The following is a 22,019-nucleotide window of genomic DNA, read 5'->3' as shown; positions in this document are numbered from 1 at the left end:
CCACAGCCCACCAGGCTCCTCCATCCATGGGATTTTCCAGGCAAGAGTACTGGAAAGGGATGCCATTGCCTTCTCCTGATCTTACACCCAGTCAAAAATCTGCATATAACTATCCGCAGTTCCTCTCTATCCACCCTCCATCCAACCTTGTAATCTGACCTCAACAGCGACACCAAGGAATATGTTTGGTAGCAGAGAGAGTCAACTTCCAGCCTGAAAAGGCCAGCACTGTCACTTCTCTTCCTAACCCTCTATAACTCGACCATCCATGAAGGAACTTGAACACTTTCGTAAAGCAGTGTAAAGTAATGAGTTCTGTAAGAGCAGTGGGAAAAATAATTGTTGCCGTTTGCCTTAAATTTCCCTTTTCAAGTTTTAAACATTGCTATCATTTAAAAATTGGTGTGAAAATCCTCATTTACCCTAAACATGCCCTGCATGGCGTCTATCATAGTTCTCCAGAATCCTGATTCTTTTTAGACTGTCTTTATGTGCCTTTAGTTCTTTAAACCAGCCAAAGCAGTGTTGCTACCAAAGATAGTAAAGAATTTGTAGCTACTGTGGGAAAGTTTGTACCTGCTGAATTGAGTGGCACCTCTGTGCTTTCTACAGGTGGAGAGAAAATATGCTGATTTTACATAGAAAACTGGGGTGACCAGAGCCTTGGCATTAGAGGTTCCCCCAAGTGAAATTTTACCCTCAGGTCAGGAAGGCAATAAGGTGGAGTGCCAGGCTCTGGAGTCAAGTGACTTGAGTTACTCACACTCTCTTAAGTTTCAGGGTCCTCTTCTGTAAAATGGGAAATGATCCCCCTTGCCTCAAAGTGTTGTGAGAATTAAGTGAAATGGTGCATATAAACTGCTAGCATAGTGCCTGGCACAGAGTGATAAGAGATAACTGTCACCAGTATTGCTAATACATGTCTATACTTTCTTAGGACACTGTCTGAGGTAATTTACAACTTCACGGCTAATTGAGTCCAGGGGTTTGGAAGCTGAAAGTCTCCATGACCTAATGTGGTACCTTCTTCCTACCAGATTCCCTCCAAAGTTTCAAAAATACTGGGTGTTCCTTCTCACCTCTTAACCTTGCTCACCCTCACTTTTACTCCCTTCTCAAAAACAATTTACTTGTCTCCCTTCAGTCAGCCCTGAAGACAGTTCTTGGTAATGCTTTTGTATCTGTATATACTTTCTCCATCTCAAGAATGCATTATGAGTATGAGAAAATTAAATATACTTCTTATATTTCCTCCCATTGTTTGTGCTTTTAACATTCTTTAAATTCTCCCAAATATTTACAGTTATGGAATTTTAAGAGATTCTTTTGAACATGAGGAAACTGAGGCCTGGAAATACAAGAGGTGTATTTAATTTTCTCATGCTCACAATGCATTCTTGAGACCTCTTTCTCATCAACTAAGACAGCAGACAACTTTGCAAGCATCATACCACCTCTTCAACTTTAAAATGGGCAGCGAAGCCCCCACAATTGTGTCTTTGCTTCTAAATTTATATAATATAAAGCTCATTGGCACGACCTTATTTATATATAAGATACTTCAAATTTTTTGTCTTTTTGTATAAGAGAGATTTACTTAGGTATATGTTATTTTCTAAAATAACTGAAGACAAGTTATACTGACCCTGAGATCCGTTTCCTGTATGATTCATTGTGGGTTATTAAGTGATTGTCCTTGAGGGTATTACAAACATGGACTTTTATTTCCTGCCGGTTGATTTCATCTTCCCTCTAGAGAGTCATACTTCTAATCTGCAAATGGCATTGTGTGTATTTTTTTCTGAGAACTGAGATAACAAAAAGCATCTTTAATTATTAAAATCTTATCATTCATCAGCATACCGTTTTCAATAAAAGTCAAAATTACCAAGTAGCTTTTTGTTTGTTTTTACAAAGCCAGCAACACATCTCTCTTTTTTAAACATAAGTTGAAATGGTGCTGTTATATCTTCTTTTTAAGTGTCTTTATTTTTATACAGTTATTAAAGGTAAATTTCATTTACAGTTATTATAAAATATTGGCTGTATTCCCTGTGTTATACAATACACCCCTAAGCCTATTTAAACCCTAGAGTTAGTACCTCCTCTCCCCCTCCCCCGTGTTGTCTCCTGCTCTGGGTACCACTAGTTTTAAGCACATCTTTTGGAATTCCTTAGGATTTTCGTGGGTTGTCTATTTCAAAAATGATCTCTTCTTTCTATATATTGATCAAATAAATGCCTTTTATTTTTACTATATTATTCCTTAAGTTGTGCTGCATAAAAGCAAGCTAACCACCACAAAACCATGTCTCTTTAATCAGCTTATTTTCTGATCTACATGGTATCTGTTTGGACAACTGGGAAATCATGGTGTAACGTCCTAGTTTATGACATGAACTTTGTGGTTGCATAACCCCTGGTATTTCAACTTTCAACACAGGAGAGTAATAGTCCCTAACCATTTTAAAAGAATATTTGGTCCTAACACAGTCCCTACCTACATTCTCTTTTATTCTTAGTGATATTGTCTGCCTCTAAATTTTTAATTATCAGATTCTCTCCCCAAGGGGCAGAGAATGTAGACTCTACAGTTGCTAAGTATATATTATGTATTTGGTTATGTTTCCTCCTAGGATGCTTTCCTTTGCTCTTTAAACAGAAACCTTAGTATCAGTGTTTGCCTGACTATCATACCCTAAATGTACTCTCTTATCTTTCACCAGTACAGTCTGTTCATTTTAAATGCAATCATTTTCCCTTTTTTATAGGATACTACAGACTATGTTGCCTACGTAGCTAAAGATCCAGTTAATCAACGAGGTATGGAAAGCAACTTCCAGATTTTCCTAAGAGTTGGTATATACCAACTTTTGAAAGTAACAAGCAATTATTTTCAATATGTAAAGTGATGAGTATCGCTAGAGTGTATTGGGGGTCTAGAAATATTATGTAAATATGTGTTTGAAATAAATAGTCCTGCCAGCAGAGCAAAGGAGAAAAAACTATAGCTGGGATTTAAATCCCTTCAACCAAAAGTCTTACCATCTATTTGTATAAATGAAAGGGAAGCTGTTTCAGTAAGGATAGATGGGCTGGCTGCTACATCCCCAGTGGACAAATGAATTGCACACAAGACCCAAATCAGTGAGGTCATGGGCCTGTGGTTGCCTTGGCAAGTGTGTGTGCACGTGTGTGTTCATAGGTGTTAAGCCTGTGCCTTGCTATTTAAGAGCCTGGCATGCTACTCTGAGTGTCTGGCTTTTTTTCATCTTTTAGATCTCAGTTTTAATGTCTCTTCTTCAAAAGACCTTCTTTGACTGATAGCATCTACTGTCTCCAGTAGTATATGCCACTCTGCTGGGTTATAACTTTGTTTCTCTTCTATTGACACTTATGCTACATTTTAATTATTTTAGTTACTCACTTGTTTATGTGTTTAGTGTCTGTCCTTTGTACTAAAAGCTACTGGAGGGCAGGAACTTGTTTCTGTTACTGTTGTTTCCCAAGCACTCATCACAATGCCTTGAGTGTAGTGATGATCAGTAACTATTTTTGTTAAATGACAGAGTGAATAGAAGAGTGAATTGATGAATTGTCTCATCCCAGAATTTAGTAAGATTGCCTAAGAAACTCACCTGCCAGCCAAATGTTGTGTCAAGGGCCTGAAGTTAGGCCACTGAGACTGTAGACAGACATGATGAGTGTTGCTTCTCATCCCTGACTCTGGGATATTCAGACTCAGTTTAGGGACTAGTGTTAGGTTGCCTCCCCTCCTTCAGTTCAGTTCAGTTCAGTCGCTCAGTTGTGTCCGATTCTTTGTGACCCCATGAACTGCAGCACACCAGGCCTCCCTGTCCGTCACCAACTCCTGGAGTTCATTCAAACTCATGTCCATCGAGTCGGTGATGCCATCCAGCCATCTCATCCTCTGTCGTCCCCTTCTCCTCCTGCCCCCAATCCCTCCCAGCATCAGAGTCTTTTCCAATGAGTCAACTCTTCACATGAGGTGGCCAAAGTATTGGAGTTTCAGCTTTAGCATCAGTCCTTCCAAAGAACACCCAGGGCTGATCTCCTTTAGGATGGACTGGTTGGATCTCCTTGCAGTCCAAAGGACTCTCAAGAGTCTTCTCCAACACTACAGTTCAAAAGCATCAATTCTTCGGTGCTCAGCTTTCTTCACAGTCCAACTCTCACATCCATACATGACCACTGGAAAAATCATAGCCTTGACTAGATGGACCTTTGTTGGCAAAGTAATGTCTCTGCTTTTGAATATGCTATGTAGGTTGGTCATAACTTTCCTTACAAGGAGTAAGGGTCTTTTAATTTATGGCTGCAATCACCATCTGCAGTGATTTTGGAGCCCCCCCAAAAAAAGTCTGACACTGTTTCCACTGTTTCCCCATCTATTTGCCATGAAGTGATGGGATCAGATGCCATGATCTTCGTTTTCTGAATGTTGAGCTCCTTAACTAGAGCCTATTAGTTGAGCAGTACCCTTTATCACCTCAGGGTGGAGTTTGCCCCCAAACATTCATTAAGTATGTATGGAGTGAAATTTGGAAATTCAAAGAGCTATAAAAACATGAGGCAAAAATGCATGTGGCATACTGGGGAGCAGGGCTTCCCTGGTGGCTCAGTGGTAAAGAATCTGCCTGCCAAAGCAAGAAATGCAGGTTCAATCCCTGGGAAGATGCCTTGGAGAAGGAAATGGCAGTCTACTCCCAATACTTCAGTATACTTGCCTGGGAAATCCCTTGGACAGAGGTTGCAGGCTACAGTCCATGGAGTCACAAAAGAGTTGGACACAACTTAGCAACTAAACAACAACAACAAATACTGGGGAGCAGGTGAATAAACACACCTAATAGGATGCAGGTTGTGTATGAAGGGGGAAAAAGTCAAAAAAGGACATTTAGAGGGCAGATAGGAGAGAGCTAATAAGTAGAGACAATCTTATGAGCAGACGGGTGGAGAAAGCAGTTTACAAAAGCAGAGATTTAGGAAGGTTCATTTGGCAGCAGGGTGCAGTGGATGGATTCAGGGAGGGGGCAGGTCCATTTGGAAACTATCATGATTGTCAGAAATGAAATTGTGAGGACCACCTGCTGGCACAGTACCCAGCACAGTGTAGATGCTCAGGACATGTGGCCCAAGAGAGCGTGGCTTGATGAAATCGGAAGAACGGGTTTTAAATACTGTGCGATACTCCTTTAAAATAAACTCTAAGCTACATAATAAAGAATGGATATTGCTCAAAGAGTAGATGGGAGAGACAGGAGCTAGTGAAGGAAGGGGAGTAGGGATGGAACATAACAAAGGATACCAGAAGAGCAACCTCCTTTAATCAAGCCTGAGCTTCCCTGACGTTGTTGTTTAGTCACTAAGTTGTATCCAACTCTTTGTGACCGCATGGATTTAGCTCACTAGGTTCCTCTGTCCATCCTAAACTTCAGTTTCTTTCTTTTTTTATGTGAAAAAATTATTTTTAATTGGGGGAAAATAGCTTTACATTACCTCCTTCTTGAACCTTCCTCCCCTCCCCTCATCCCACCCCCCCTAGGTAGTAATAACATCTACTTGCTAACATTGTTGAGAGGAGTAACAGATAATACCGAGAAAGCACTGTTTCCTTTCCTGTCTTCTCATCTTTCTGTCTTCTTAGGGAAACAGGTCTGTCTGACAGCTAGATGACTTAGAAACATAATGTGACTTTCTTAGGCAAAAAAGTTAGTGTCTCCTCGTCACGTTCTGCTCCTTCTCTTGTCCCCGGCCCCTTCTCTTGTGTACCTTCTCTGCGAGAAGCCGTTCTGTTTACGGCATACCCACTATTTGCACGCCCCTCAAGTGTTAAATCCCTTCCCCTCACCTGTGCCTCTGGACTTTAATTTCTGCACAGAGGCACTGCCACAGCTCTTGAGTCCACAACTAATTATTAATTACATACTAAGACACAAGAGGCTGAGGTAATTGTTGTAGAAGAAAAATAATGTCTGGCCACCATGGGCTCATCATCATGGGGGGGAGAAACAGAGCCTGCTCAATGTGCAGGGGAAGAGGGGAGCATGGGAACAGTGCCTGGAGCCTGCCGGGTGCTCAGGTAGGCTTTGTGCAGAAAGTGAATAAAGGCACAAGTGGAGCGAGAGCTGAGGGCTGTGGGTTTGGGTGGTGGGTAAAGGTGGGTTGCAAAGAAAGCCAAGGGTAGAAGTAGAGGAGCCATGGCTGAAAGGGAAGAAACACTGTCAAGGCTTAGAATGCCAGCCAAAAGGTTACTGGGGGCTGTTGAAGATTTTGAGCTTTACAAAGAATTATTCTGGTTTCTGCCATTCTACTAAAATTGTAAAATGATAACTTTTCTGGCCTTTGCCGCTGTAAAGGTGATATTGAGGGCAGGAAAGTGGTCTGGAATTGTGGAGTTCAGTTTGGAGGACATCTCACTGGTCCTGGGCAGGGCTGATGATGCTCTAAACTACATGGGCAGGAGAAGGGACAGTCTGGACAAAATTGTGACATAATAGTTCTTGGGAGCTATTTAGATAAGAGCATTGATAAAGAAATAGATATCAGGTCATCTCAAGGACTTAATGAGATATTGTATTCAATGCACATATCTCAATGCCTGGGTCATTATAAGTATGCAGTAAATGATAGCTATTATTATTATTATTGTCCTGAGTGATTTGAAGTGGCTTGCCAGTAAAAAAAAAAACAGGCATTTTTACAAATAGGAAAAACAATCCAATAGAGAAGAACAAAAAAAAAAGTTATCGTATATTTTGTGCTCACCACATGCTAGGCATTGTCAGGAATACTTTCTGCATGGTCTCTTTTCATCCTCACAACAGTCCTATGAAGTAGATATTAATGTTACTGCTTTTTTAAAGAAGCAAGCTCTGGGATTGAAAAGGTAGTTTTAAAAACTCACCCAGCCAGTAAGCACCTGGACCAACTTCAGGTCCGGAGCACACACAAAAGAAGGTTACCAGGCACCAAGAAACATAACAGAAAAGCAAAAAACTTACTAGCAAGCAAAGAAACACAAATTATACATAGATATCATATTTGTCTTTCATAAAAAGGTAAAGTGTGATTTGGAGTTGTAGTATCTCCTGAACACTTCTGGTAGGAGTGTAGATCCAAATGTTTCAGAAAGCATACTGAAAATTTACATCAAAACTTTAAAAAGTGTAAACACTTTTAAAAAATAACTTTATTTTTGGCTGTGCTAGGTCTTCGTTGCTGCATGCAGGCTTTGCTCGAGTTGCCTCGAGCTGGGGCTGCTCTTCGTTGGGGTGTGTGGGCTGCTCCTTGTGGAGGCATCTCTTGTTGCAGAGCATGGGCTCTAGCGTGCTCGGACTTCAGTATTTGCAGCATGTGCACTCAGGGGTTGTGGCTCCCTGGCTCTAGAGCGCAGGCTCAGTAGTTGTGGTGCACAGGCGTAGTTGCTCCGCAGCTTGTGGGATCTTTCCGGATCAGGGATCGAACCGGTGTCTCCTGCATTGGAAGGCAGATTCTTTACTACTGAACCATCAGTGAAACCTGTGTAAACAGTTTTGAATCAGCAATTTCACTTCTAAGGAAATGAGACATGTACAAAGATTAAGCAGTAAAGATCACTGGAGGCTCAGCAGTAGAGAATCCGCCTGCAGTGCAGGAGATGCAGGAGATGTGAGTTCAATCTCGGTCCAGAAGATCCCCTGGAAGAGGGCGCAGTAACCCTCCAGTATTCTTGCCTGTAGAATCCCATGGACAGAGGAGTCTGGTGGGCTGCAGTCCATAGGGGCACAAAGAGTCTGAGAGCAAATTATTTAAATGAATCCATAGGCTGTTCTACCATGCAGCAATTAATGGTATTAAGTAAGAGTGTTTTGAGTTTACCTGGTGACCAATACAGCTTACCCCTGTAACTGCTGTAAATGAAGAATTGCTTCACTTCTTACTTTAAATGTGTGCGGTGCAGGACAGTTTGAATATCTTCTCTGAATCTAGTCTGTGAAGAGGTCCCGATTTGCCTGGACTACCTGGATACAGGTGTGTCGTGGTCCTGACTCTATAAAGAAAGCAAAAAAACAAAAACACAAAAAGAACCCTGTAAAACCAATTTAAATTAACCCAATTATGTATGTTTATGTTTATGGCTCTAAAATATATGTGCTACTGTCTTGGTGACATTGATAAACTGTGGTCTGACAGCTGGCTAGTTGCTTCAGACTAATTTCTTCCTAAGGGCTGGTAGACTCTATGCTTTGGCCCCATAGCACCATCTGGTGGGTGATCTGAGAAGCTGCACCTTTGAATTTCTGCCGCTGCTAAGTCACTTAAGTCGTGTCCAACTTTGTGTGAGCCCATAGACAGCAGCCCACCAGGCTCCCCCGTCCCTGGGATTCTCCAGGCAAGAACACTGGAGTGGGTTGCCATTTCCTTCTCCAATTTCTAGTTTTCCCATGAAAACCAAAATCAAATGAACAACAAAAGCAAAACTGGTCTATTTAAGCATAAAGCATTAAAGAAGGGTCTGTTATTCTCTAAGAATTGTTCTCAGCCTCTTGTCCATGACTATCCAGTTAGGAAACCAAATGAAAAAGAAGAATATGAATCCAAGATTCTTTTACATCCTACTTAATAGAGTACCTGATACTCAAGAATAGAATTGTAGATCTGTTCACAGACAGAACATTCTTTTCATTTCACAATGAAAAGAACCCAAGTCTGTATCTAATTCAGACATGGAGGTCAAAGCTCAGATGCCCCCATATCACTGGAAAGTCAAATTGTTTTGGGGAGAATTGGGATTTTCTCTATGCTTGTTTTCTTCCTTCTCATTAGCTAAAGATTAAGAAATTCTTGACCAAGCTGGTGCTTCTCTGAGTTTTTGGAGATGGGTCTAGCAATGGGAATTGGGTATGTTTGTATGTGATTCAAAACCCATTCCTGTCTAGGTCATGACCAACCTAAAAAAGAACAAAGAGCATTTTCACAGAGCAGCATATAAGTGGCAACAAAAGCACTGTCAAAATGTGTGTGCTCCTGAAAGTGGTGAGGCTGCAATGGAAACTTGCACAGGGTCGGGCATCGTGTCCAGCCGTTCCTTTCCTGGAGATAGGCACCACTGTTTTTTCTTCTCTTTCTGTTTAATCTTTAAAAAGAAATATGACAGTAACACGGTTATCCAAAGGAAAGTAGAAAATCATGTTGGTAAACATCAGCCCAGGAAAAGGACCAAAGCCTTAAGTATCGGAATCAGAAAAGTTGAGAGAAAAAAAACGTTTTGGTAGTACGTGAGAAGTGGTAGAGGACGGTTGGTGGGTTTGGGTCATTCATTCATTCCTGTATGCCCACGTGCCTTGCCCTGTTCCTCGGAGAGTTTAAAGTACTATAATCAAGGGAGGACAGGATTTCTGTAAAGCAGGAAGGGACTTCAGAGATCATGCAATGCCCTGTCTTGGCAGGTGAGGGCCTGGGTGTAGCATACCTTTTTCACGTAGACTGTGGTAATATTGGCCATTGAGCTGGGACCTGCATCTTATCACAGAGTTCTTTCATCCATTATTGTTTTCTCATCCCTCTCATGGGAGATAAACTTTGGTTTCTCTTATTTATCTATTTATTTACAGTTGAATTTCCCACCTCTCCCACTATCTTTTCCATCTTTATCTCAAGACATCTTGTTTATCCTAAGAGAAAATTAAATAAATTTTTTCCATTTTGATTTTTTTAAATATTTGTTTCTCATTGTTGATGATTGCTTTACAATATTGGTTTTATTTCTGGCCTTGACTTCATTTTTACTTGGACCAGGAATTTATGAGATGAAAAAAATAATTCAAGTGAGTTACCTTTTTTTTACCGTAGTGTAACACAACTAATTTGGGGTTCAACCAAAGGACCCATGTCCAAGGGCACTTTATAGGTTTAAGGACGTGAAACCTAACCAGGAAGAAGGAGACCATTTCCACAAATGACCCAAGTGGTCATTTGTACCACTCAGTGGTCATGAAACCTTCCCCGTGATAGGGGCCCACTGCCAGTCTCACTTCAGTAGAACTGAAGATGATTTCTCACAGCAGAGTTATGGGTGTGATTCAGAGAAATCAACATTAATTCATTCAACACATACTTTTAAAACACCTTCAGTGCCTTAGTCACTGTGTGACGCTAGTGTAGAGAAAAAAAGGGGGCAATATACAATGGCAATCTGAAAATAGACCAAACTTTTTCCTTTGGTAAGAAGGCTATTAATTTATAGACATTGTTAATCGGGTTTTCAAAACTGTAATTAGCTCCTAAGTCTATTTCAAGATCCAGGTTGCTTCTTGAAAGGGGCAACCTTACAAGAAGTGATCAATAACCCTTTTGGAGATTTGATATCTTAGCATCATTTGATTTAGTAATACCATCCCCTGCCTACACACACACACACCTCCCTTCCAAAAGTTCAGAGACATAAATTCCTTAAGTGAATGTCCAGCTAATTCTGAAATGAGAATTGTCTGATATTCCTTGAGTTGATTATCAGCATAAAGCTAGGAAACCATTGTAGGTTCTACCATAAGCTACTGTTATAGGCTCTGCAAATCCAAGTAGGCGTGAATGAATTTTGTGAAAGTGTTAGTTGCTCAGTTGTGTCTGACTCTTTGCAACCGCATGGACTGTAGCCTATTAGGTTCCTCCGTCCATGGGATTCTCCAGGCAAGAATACTGGAGTGGGTTGCCATTTCCTTCTCCAGGGGATCTTCCTGACCCAGGGATTAAACTTGGGTCTCCTGCATTACAGGCCAATTCTTTACCATCTGAGGCACCAGGGCTTGATTGAATTTTATTTTACTTTAAATAAATATAAAATCCTTCTCAAGACTACTCAGAGCCTAAAAACATGCCTTCATCACAATAGGTATCCTCCTTTCCTCAGGTATGTATCCCTTTTAGTAAAATGTTCCATATTGTTCCCACAGTCCTGTTTCACAGCTTCCTTTTTATTTAATCTAATTCCCTAGGGACCTACTTAAGCCTTTCCTGTTCTCAGAAAATAGCTGACAGTTTTTACAACATTCTTGTATATATTGAACAAATTATCAAGCTTTTCCCTCATTCCTCAATTCTTCAGCCTATACAGACCAATGTATTTTTGAAAATCTTCTCATGAAACATTACCGTATCTTAAGTCATCTTTATGATTTTAAGTCATCCTTAGGAAACTTCAAATTTAGTTCAGTCGTATATTAAGGGCCCTGAGCACAATACCATACTCTCATCAAGGCAACCAACATTCCATGAGATGGGGAGATTAATTTATGGTCCCCTGAACACAAGCTCTGGTTTTTACTTAGCAGTAGGAGATTTGCTAATTCACCTGTGATGTTCTGTCAGCTGCCCCCTCCACAAGTTAATTCTTTAATTTGCTAGTGATAGCTAGCCCTTTCTAGTAACAGCTTTGTAGAGAAAGTATCTATAAAAATGTTAATATCCTTTGATAACATCAGCCTTCACGAAATCTTGATTTGGTGTTTATTGGAGATAGTTCTTTAGTCGGATTTCAAAGACAGGGATTACCACACCATCACTGATTTCGAGTAGCAATGACGGGGCAAAGGGATGGCTAGAGGAAAGGGTAGTCTGAAGCCCCTGTCTTCATCAGTAGCTCACCCCCCATTTGTGAGGGGTGCATTTAGAAAGTTATTTCGTTTTCAGCCATCCGTAGAGTACCATGCAAAGACAAGGCGGCACATGTCGTCTTGTCAGGTTGTTGCCCTAAAATCATCTTTTGAATTGAATTCTAGAGCTAGCACGGAACGTGAATCACATTATTAGTCAAGATCAGTCTGCCTTTATTAAAGTGTGAGCCCCAAATACCTGCCTTAAGACTGGAATTTATAAGTGTTTTGAAGTATTTCATTGTAAAATGAGAGTGTTTCTTCTCTTTGACGCATATAAAATATGAAGTATGCGATTTCAGAGCTGCAGAAAACTTGGAAACCTACTTCCTTTTATTTACCAGTTCATGTTCTGGAAGTATTTCAACTTTATAAAATCTTCTCTTACTGAAAATTTATTGTAATTTTTTGGTATGTCCTCTTGCAGCCTGCCACATACTGGAATGCCGCAATGGAATGGCCCAAGACGTCATAAGTACCATAGGACAGGCTTTTGAACTCCGGTTTAAACAGTATTTGAAAAATCCTTCTTTGAATACTTCTTGTGAAAGGTCAGCCAGGAATTCTATGATTATTTGACTTACCATACTTTGTTTTGTTTTAAAATTAATATGGCATTTAAAATGGACTAATGAAATTAGTAATTTCTTATTTACCAATCGATACAGTTTCCATACAAACTAATAGTGACATTTTTACTCTTCTTCCTTTCTTATTTGTCTAGATATTTCCTCTTGCTTTGTAATAGAATTAGAGGAAACACTAAAAGTGAGAAGGGGTTGATCCTCTTTCTCTGATGTTGTGCAGAGCTCTGAATTAATTAGGTAGTGTCATAAAATGAGCAAGAAGAAATTTCTCAGGTTTGTTTCAACCCCAGATACCTTGCATATCAGTTAAAAGAATTAATAAAGAACAAAATCCTAAGAAATGTGTGTAGCAGGAACTCCTGTTTGCTGGTGTGTAGTGCAGATAGCTCAGCTCCAGCCAGGCCAAGGGGTAGAGCATGACGTGACCCAGGGCTCAGGTTGTCCTGACTGCAGCACAGAAAGTCCACAGTGAAAGCTGAACCCTTTCAGGCCTCTCAGACTCCACCACGTGTGGAATGCAGTGAGGTCCTTGGCTTGCAGAATTCATACCCAAGAAATAAAATTCTTGGACACTTGTAAATGCATTTCTGGAACCCCCCTTAATTTATCATTTTGTGTATCAACAAACACCAGACTTGGAGATCTCTTCTCAGCGGTTGTTTAGCACGGCAAAGAGGGGCTATCAGCAGGCCTTGATGTTGAATTTTTTTCTAGGGTGGCTCTTGCATTTTAGTGCTGTCTTTTCATTGACATGTAAAGAACCCAACAAAGCTGTGGGTTGTCAGTGGAGTCAACTCAGTCCAAATGGACTTGATTTATTTTTTTCTCATAAGAAACTTTGACTAAATCCAGTTTGGAAGAAAAATCTGTTTTTTGTTTTTTGTGTTTTTTTGCCCTGTTTCTTAAAAACAATGCATGCTTACATGAATCTACCCGCTTGCCACATATGGTTCTAATATTTCTTTATGAATCACATATACTCCAGATTTGTGCAGACAAGATAGCTGGCCATAGCTCTTGTATTTTTTTTTTCTCGTCTTGGTTTATAGCAAACTGAGCCAGGCCCTCTGCTCAGTATCTAAATTTTCTTTGAGCAAAAATGCTGCAGTGAAAGTGGGCTGAAGAATTCAAGGAAAACTTTGTGTTTTTATTCGATTGACAAAAAGAAACTTACATTCAGGAAGTTAGTATATATATATGTATATGTACATATTTTATTACTGAGAGGAGATGTGAAAGCATCACGCATGGCACTTTTTGTTGGCTCACCCCACTTTGATTGTCTACAGAAAGCTAAACAATTCAGCCATCTGGTTGCTTCTATCCAGATGTTTGACATCACTTAAGCACAGCTATACTCCTAAAGCACAAAAAGTTTTTCAGGGTGATTTGCATGATTCTGATCTCTCTGCATCCCCTACAGCATATGAATTCCCACCCAGCCTCTTGGGGATCCTTTTTTCCCTTACAGCGAGGAGGTGCCTGTGGATGGCCATGCTGAGGAGAGAGAAGATCATGAGTATTATAATGAAATCCCAGGGAAGCAGCCGCCTGCAGGTGGTGTTTCAGATGTGCGGATCAAAGTTCAAGCCACAGACCAAATGGCTTACTGCCCCATACGGTGTGAAAAGCTGTGCTATTTGGTAAGTAATAGTTTATTGCTATTGTAGCTAACAATGCAGTCCTGTCCTATCATTGAGCTTAATTTGAGGATTTCCAAATGCTAGTTTATAGAAGATATCATCTTTCTCAATACAGAGCCAGAAAATGAATCATTGTCGGAGCCTGTGCTAAGTAACTTTTACTGCTAATCCCCCAACCTCATCCTCAGCAGGTGACCTCACATCTCACTTCTCTGGAAAGACTAGGACAGTCCAACGTGTAATCCTCAACTTCATCCTTCCCTGTCTCCCAAGTGTTCCTGTGTCCTCCTTGGTTCTCTTCCTTAGCTACTGTCTCTACAGCTAATCCTTCCCCCGAGCTCCCGACCCTGTTCCCTCCCACCAGCACTGTGCCCTTGTTCTGTCCATCAATCTGTATTTCCATCTTTATTTTTTTCTCTGTATACCAGTTCTTTCTCTCTGTCTGCAGATGAACTTGGACTCCCCCAACCCATCTAATAATGTCCCACCTCCCTGTCATCTTCCTTCCATCCACAGACTTGTAGAAAACACTATTTCTGCATTCACGTCCACACTACACTTCCAAAATCTGAACTCTACTTGACAGCTTGATAGAAATTTCTTTTACAGTGCTCACCAGTGGTTTTTTGGTTGTTTGGTTGTCAGTTTAATTGCTGAATCTATTTCCTTCAGTATTTTGAATCTGTCTATAGCATGTGATACCTGTTGGCTTTCTCTGTTTTTTTTAGACCTCTTCTTTTAGCTTCTAAAACATTTCCACGTGTCATTCATTCTGCATCTTTAGTTGCTGCTTTTCTTTTTTTTTCTAGTTTTCTAAAATTTTATTACGAATATATTCAAACATAGAAAAAAGTTGAAAGAATTACACGTGAATACTCACCACCTAGATTCTATAATTATAACTTTACTCTATTTGCCCTGTCATCCTATGTATCCATCAATGCTTCTTATTTTTGATGCATTTCAAAGGAAGTTACATCCTACCTTTTTTTGATCTTGTTTTCTTGCATGCCCACCCCTGTGAAACCAAGCATCTGCTTTACTGCCATGGACTCCCTTTCCAATGCTCTGCCCTTGGCCCTGGTTTTTCCTCTGACATGCCACCTGTGTACACACTCGACCAGCTTCTTTGTCTTCAGCCATACCTGCCTTTCCAGCTCTGATTAAACTCAGCGTTGTACCTTGACTCCAAGCCAGATTCCTCTCCTGATGTGCTCAAGTTTATTAATGGCATTCCTATTCTTTCACTAATCTACAGTTTTTTGTTTTCTCACACTTTAGGCCATATATCAACTCAGTCTTCAAGACCTAGGATCCTACCATGAAAATATCTTGAATCTACTCAGCCTATATCTTTCCTATTGCATCTTTCTAAGTTCTGGTCCAGATTTGCTCAGGTGACCCTGAAGGCCGCTTCTCTGTCTCCGGTTTCATTCCCTTAAACCCTCCTGCCTGGTACTGATGGATTAATCTTTCTAAAGCATAGATATTGCCCTTCTCAAAGGTGTCAGTGGATTCCATACCGTTCCTGAAGAGAGATGTGTATATGGATAATCGAAGCCTTTGATAGCATGAGATTTTTTGAGGATGAAAAGTGAGTCTGGCATACACCTCAGTAGAGTAGGGCTCCAATTTGCCAACTCACAGTTAGATAGAAGTTTGCTAAATGGCCAGTGTTTGTACAAGTGTCCTGGAAATCACACTTTCTGGCTGAGCTTGGATTGAGTCCTGGAATGTGACCTCCCAAGCAGAAGCAATAACCCTCAGGGTATAGACCTTCCGGTTATGACCCCCCACACCCTAATCAGATCCACCTCTGCAGCTCCAAAACATTTCACTGGGAAAGGAGGCTATACTTCCCATTCAAAATATCAGTTTCTTTTTCTCACTTTATCTCACTTCCTGTGTCAGAAAGTGGTGTTTTCTACTAAACTCTGCTGGGAGCTTTATGTGTCTTTTGCAAGTTTATGAACTTATATTATGTTTGTAAATGTTTCACAATTTGTTGTTTGCACAGCCTGGAAACTCCAAGTGCAGCAGCATGTATGAGAACTGTCTGGAACAAAGCAGGGCCATAGGTAGGTACAATTGCATTTCCCTATCTGCCGCACTTCTTATTCCTTTTATGTTATGTGATCGTGTGTGGCCCTTGCTCTTAAATATTTCATGGGAAAGTCAGGTGTATATAACCAAACACTCTGAGAAGCCTTCCCACACTCTGAAAAGCGCAGGATGCCATGTGTGTCAGTGAGAAAGCTGTGGTTCTCGCTTGCTCCTGTGTACGCTTCCACACTACAGTTCTGCTTTAAGGAGCCTTTCACTGCTCTGAATATCATGAGAGCTCTCTCACCGGAAAGGTGATTTCTCTACTCATAACTCAAGGGAGTTCCACTTCAAAGCATATCAGGCAGTAAGCTAACATGAAAATTGATGCTTGTCAGATCCATTAGGATTAAAAGAAAAGCTTTATTTCTGCTTGGCAAAGGGAACAAAAAGAGATCTGAAATGTGAGAGTCCCAATTAGAAGTTCATACACCCCTTACTTGCCAGGGCCTTAAATGTCTTATTACTACACATGATAATTGGCGTTGGGCACAACTCTTGCACAACACGATTGTAGGGCATACATAGACTATCACGTTGGAAATGTATTTTCATTAAAACATTCTACTGCTGGTCATTTTATTCTTATAAATTGTTAAAAGTATTTCTTTGGGAAGGAAAGTTTTGCAGCTTTAGAGTAGAAGATAACTGGACATTATAAATAATGCACTGGGGGATAGAGCTGGATAACTACGCTTAGGGAGTCAAATTAGCAGCAGCTTGCCAACTAGAAGGTAGTCTCTTACTTCCATGGGTATTTGCATATTTCTTATAGAATTTTTTCAATGTAATCCATTAATTTTATTATTTCTTATACAGTAGGGATACATGAGGATCTTGGTACCGCTATGATCATCACTTTCCTCTACCCTGCAAAATAATAGGAGTTATGAACTTAGGTAGTATTTGAAATTTTTTAAAACATAGTTCTTTCTGAACTATGCCATTCTTTAAGCTTACGTAAAATTCTGAATGCATTCTTAATAATAAGACCAAAAGCAAATTAAATTAGTATCAAGTGTAAATGTATTTTTAAACCTGTGTTCTCTGGGAGCTGCAATTCCTTTGTTCTTTCCTTTTTTCCTTTACTCTGGAAATTCCTAACCTAGGATTTAATAGTCAGGAGCCTACCACATGTGCTTTGTACTGTTGTATCCATTTTCTACCTGTGCTGAAGGTCACTTTGAAATAGCTCCGTGTCCTATTTTATCTCATTCTATGTTCTTCATTTATCCAACAATGCACTCAGTGATCATCAGGACCTCTGTGGGTCAGGCACTGAGCTAGTGCTGGGGGTGGAGACGCAATTGGCTTTCATGAAGCTTGCAGTGGATAGGGTGTATAGGGTGTGCCAGAGGGCATACCCTAAACCAGTGCTTACAAATATGATGAGCATTTCAAAGCCCAGGATACTGCAGGAACAAATAACAGGGAAACCTAACTTAATCTGGAGGACTAGAGAGGGTTTCCTTATGGAAGTGACAACCAAACAAGACCTGAGGAGGTGAGTGGGGGCCCTGAGAGGGAGCCGGAGAGGGAGCGGGAGGGAAAGGAAGGTATAAATGAGTACTGAAATTCCTGTGTGCCAGGACCACTTCCGTGATCACTGCAGGGAGAGAGTACAGGGGGAGCCAGAGGTGAGTTTTGGATCTGGGACAGAGTCCTACGGAACTCCAGAATGTTTCCCCCTACCCCAGTATGTCTCTTCCCAGCTCATCTCCCTTCTCTCCATTATGTAGTCGTCATGGCACGCTCTTCTGACCTCAGCCACCTGGCTTCTAGGGGAACTCACTACGTGAAAATCCTCAGCCTTTCTAGAATGCTGTTGAATGTGCTGAATCACAACAACTACCATCAGAAAAAAAGGGGCAAAGTTTCCTTTCGTTTCCCTCAAAAGCTCTCACCTTGATTTTTATTTTACATTTTTGAAGTATCGTTCCCCCTAGAGCAGTGCTATTTTGACTTTACTCAAGATTTTTCTTTTTGTAAGTATATCCTTGTCATATAATCTAATTTATTGTTTCTGTTTATCTTGGTTTTATGTCTCCTTTAAATCAACAAACAATGTAACCCTTTATTCTTTCATGCTTTATACATGCCCTAATCTATTACCAGATCGAAACTCAAGAACAGACTTTTGTACTAAACACTTATTTGGAGCCTGGAACCTATTTTTCCATAGAATTAATTTTAGCCATGATGGCTGTCTCCTCGACAAGTGACCATGTTCTGCTATTTTGGTTTCCGATGCTAAAGCTTGTGTATACATTTTGTAATGACCACTACAACAGTAGGAAATTCTGTTGTAAGCATTTGTTCTTCAGTTGTACTCTGTGGAGTAGTCTGCGACTGACCCAGCTTCAGTACACTGTCTTCCTTTTTGGTGGCCCTAATGTAACAGTTCATAGCTGGGAACTTTTCAGAATCTTGGGGAGGTGACAGATGGTGTTTACAGTTTGAAAAAAACCCTCCAGCTGGATATCCTCTTCACCTGAAAAGCACTGAGCTACCGCATTGTTTTCTTAGAAAAGCAGGTTCTAACTCCCAGTGGGAACCAGAGTCCTGTGATGCCATTTCCCCAGCCCTTAGCCACTCAGCCCATGGAGGGATCGAGGGACTCAACCCCTGCTGCGGGGACCATGACAGGTATCAGTCCCTCCTATTGTGGCAGTAAGGACTTTCCTAACTAGATAGTCTTTTCATCCGCAGATACCCAGAAATCAGGGGTTCCTATCTTGGGGCCTGCCTGTGATGACTTGGGCATGTGTTTAAAAGTGATCTGAAATTCATGACCAGTCTCTAAATTAAGAGGAGTTGCTAAAATAGCAAATAGACAGTTTTTAATGGCTTTCCCCAGAGATTAATATGTAAGCATTTGAGAGACACCTATTCAAATATTTTAAATAAATTTTGGCTTTTTAATTCAAATATATTTATTTATTAAAATATTGATTTAAAATTTGAATTCTGGTGTATAATAAGTACTGCAGTAGGCTCCTTGTTGTTGAAGGGGTTAATTATATTATTGCCAGATGTATAAAAGATCCCTGTCCTTAATAATAAATTCCCTTGTGGAAAAAAATAATTAACAAAATAGCATACTGTTTCCCTAGCCTTCAAGTTAAAATGAAAATATTGATATTTTTAATCAAAAAGATGTTAAATTCCCACAAACCCTAAGGGCTTTCACTTTAAAACTTTGGTCCCTCCAGTATACACACTATGTATGTATTTATTTTCTGCCACAAATCTTCTCTTTGGCGGATTGGATAGTTTCTCAGAGTAATACTTGGCACAAAGAACTTTTAGAATGCATAATACCTGGCATATGTAGTTCAGCTCTCATCAGCCACACACTTTACCCTAGGAAGATTTTAAATTTGGGCATGAGGTGAGTTTTTTCTTTAAGACCACTTTGCTTACTTAGATATAATGGTGTATTTGAAAAAACGGAATGGTGGTTTTTTAGGAGAGACTATATAGACATTGGTGCTTCTGTGTAAGCCTGTGAGATGGTAAACTTAATGTGTTCAGCTCATGCCAGTGCTCTCTGAGGGACAGATGAGTCAGCACCCTATGCTAAAGGTTAACTTGAGGTCTTCAGGATGTGGTAGGGTCACATTTGCTAAGAAAGAGAAACTGGGTAGACATTCAGTCATCTGTTCATTCAGCTGATAGACATTTTTCTTTTGACCTGCTTCATACCAGACATTGATAATGAAGAAGATACATGGATAAATGGGTTCTAGTCTCTCCTCGGGACTCAAGGAATTTGCAGTCTTAAGGGGAAGACAGAGACATAAACAGAGACCTACAGTTTATTATGGAGGAGCACCTCACCCAGCTTGGGATGGGGACGGGGAGTGAGGAGTGTGGAAGGCTTCCTGGAAGAGTGGGATTCAGAACAGAATCATAAAGGACAAATAGGAGTTGGGTCAAGAAATGGGTGGCGAGGATGTTAGAGCCAGATATAAGCATCGTGTGCAGAGGCCCAGCATCAGTGAATAAACACACAGCTGAGCAGTGAGAGGAACGCCTGCTGCAAGGTGGGGAGCGTGCTCAGTGAGGTGCTCACCCACATTCTTTAGTTTAATCTTCATATGTATTTTAAATCCAGCATCCTTATTTTACAGATATGAAAACTGATGCTTAGAAAGGTTAAGAAACTTGCCCTGGGTTGCACAAATCGTAAGAGGGGCCCCTGGGATGATCTGAACCCAGGTCCATGTCAATTTAGAAGCAGACCTTTTTCACTTTTGATCACATTCCACTTTCAGTAAATTTCTTTGAGCAGGCACTCCTAAGTAGATATTAATTCAATCATGCATAAGTTCTCAATACATATTATGCATGTATTATAAAATACACAACAACAGAAAATTTCAGTTAGAGTTAGCAGTAGACATTTTTTAAAAAAATCTTGCTAATTGCAGTGGCTGAATACTATCTTTAGATAATTATCTCAAGACCCAGGGTACATCTAGAGCATTACAGATGAAATAGACATAAACCCACATTTTAGTCTTGATAATTTTAACTGTTAGGAAGCCAAAATTCTGATCTAATTAGATTATTCTTGTTCATAAACTTATAATGTAGCTAAGGAGGTGCTTTTATTCAGTAAAAGAATGATCTTCAATCCTTGATTTCCTTGCAGTAATCTTTTAGCTACTTGTGAGAGTATTTGTGAAAGTGTACTTGTGGAAGTATTTTAGCTATTTGTGAAAGTAACTTTAGTTGAAACAGGATCACCTAATTCATAAATCCACTTAATTAAGCAAATAGAAACAGTCATATGTTGCCAAAGGCAACAGAGAAACCAGGTGCCCTATTGCCCCTTCCTCTGTTAAATCCCACTCCTCCCTCAGAATATCCCATGTGTGGATAAGACATGGGACAGGGTGATGGGTAAGGACTGGACAGACAGGAACAAAGGAGGATCAGGTAGTAGGGCTTTAGTCTTGACTGGGCTTCTCTTATTTGTTGTGTTCTTAGGTTTCCATACCTGTGTATAAGAATCGTAGCACTATTCACTAAGATGCAAAATCCAGTGTGAGGTTGGTCCCCTGAAGGGGTTTAATTGGCTGGAAGGACTGATGTTGTTTAAGTGAGACAATGGAGTCTTTTATTTTATTTTATTTGACAATGGAGTCTTAATGTGACTACTCCAGGTGCAGCCTCACGGGAATGTTGTATACATATGACCAGAGCTGTAAATGTACTTGTTTAAACAGAAAAGCAAGAACATTCTATCCTGGCATTCGCAGGACAGGACCAGTAGAGTGGTACAAATTACTTCATGCCATCAGGTAGTGAAATATGGTTCAATTATCCATTCATTCAGTAACTATTTGTTGATGTCATAGTGTATGCCGGGTGTGTGCTAGAGGCAAGGGCTGCAGCTGTGAAGAAGACAGACAGGATCTCTGTCTTCATGGAACATGCAGTCTAGAGGCAGTACAGATTTTAAGAAATATAATAACAGAACAGAGTTAATTACTCCTGTGATACGGGCTTCAGAGGAAAGCAGAGAGACATAGTCTAGTCTGAGGAGGTCAGAGAATGCACTCTTGAGAAAGACATGTTTAAACTGAGCTTACCTAAGGATGAGGGTGATGGAGAAGGAGAGGGAAGGGCATGTCATAGAAAATGGCCTTATGGTGGGGATTATTTTGCAGGAAGGCCAGTGTGAGCAGGGGCAGAAATAGGAGGCCTAGGGTGCTAGGGCAGTTGGGCGCCCTGGAGCAGGGTCTGGCTTGTTGAAGAGTCTGAGTTGTATCCCAAGAGCAGTGGGAAGCAGTGAATATGTTTTTAAACTTCTGAGAAATAGGATCAGATTTTCAGATGTAAAAAGATCATTTTGGCCACAAGTATTAAATAGGACGGAGGGGAGAAAGCAGAGTAAGGGAAAGGAGGAGCTAACCTGAGGGGCGAGTTCTTTCCATTAGATGACAGAATGAACAGCAGCAGCTGGTGCAGGGCTGAGCTTGGTGAAACACACTTTGGCAAAGAGGGAAGAAAGACTTCTCATG

The 22,019-nt window shown here is 40.5% G+C and overlaps 1 protein-coding gene across 1 annotated transcript in view; it reads left to right on the top strand.

Annotated features, from left to right (window-relative positions):
- The window catches only part of SHC4 (SHC adaptor protein 4), a 127,507-nt gene that overhangs the window by 89,413 nt on the left and 16,075 nt on the right, over positions 1-22,019 (top strand). Inside the window, exons 6-9 of the mRNA XM_068965866.1 lie at positions 2,772-2,823; positions 12,082-12,205; positions 13,713-13,884; positions 15,902-15,962. Coding sequence (XP_068821967.1) covers positions 2,772-2,823; positions 12,082-12,205; positions 13,713-13,884; positions 15,902-15,962 — 409 coding nt within the window. The remainder of the gene's footprint in view (positions 1-2,771; positions 2,824-12,081; positions 12,206-13,712; positions 13,885-15,901; positions 15,963-22,019) is intronic.

This window comes from Capricornis sumatraensis, chromosome 2 (genome assembly GCF_032405125.1).
Source record: "Capricornis sumatraensis isolate serow.1 chromosome 2, serow.2, whole genome shotgun sequence".
In the NCBI taxonomy this organism is placed as follows: Eukaryota; Metazoa; Chordata; class Mammalia; order Artiodactyla; family Bovidae; genus Capricornis; species Capricornis sumatraensis.
Note: the sequence above shows the minus strand (reverse complement) of the source record. Positions and strands in the feature narration are given on the sequence as shown.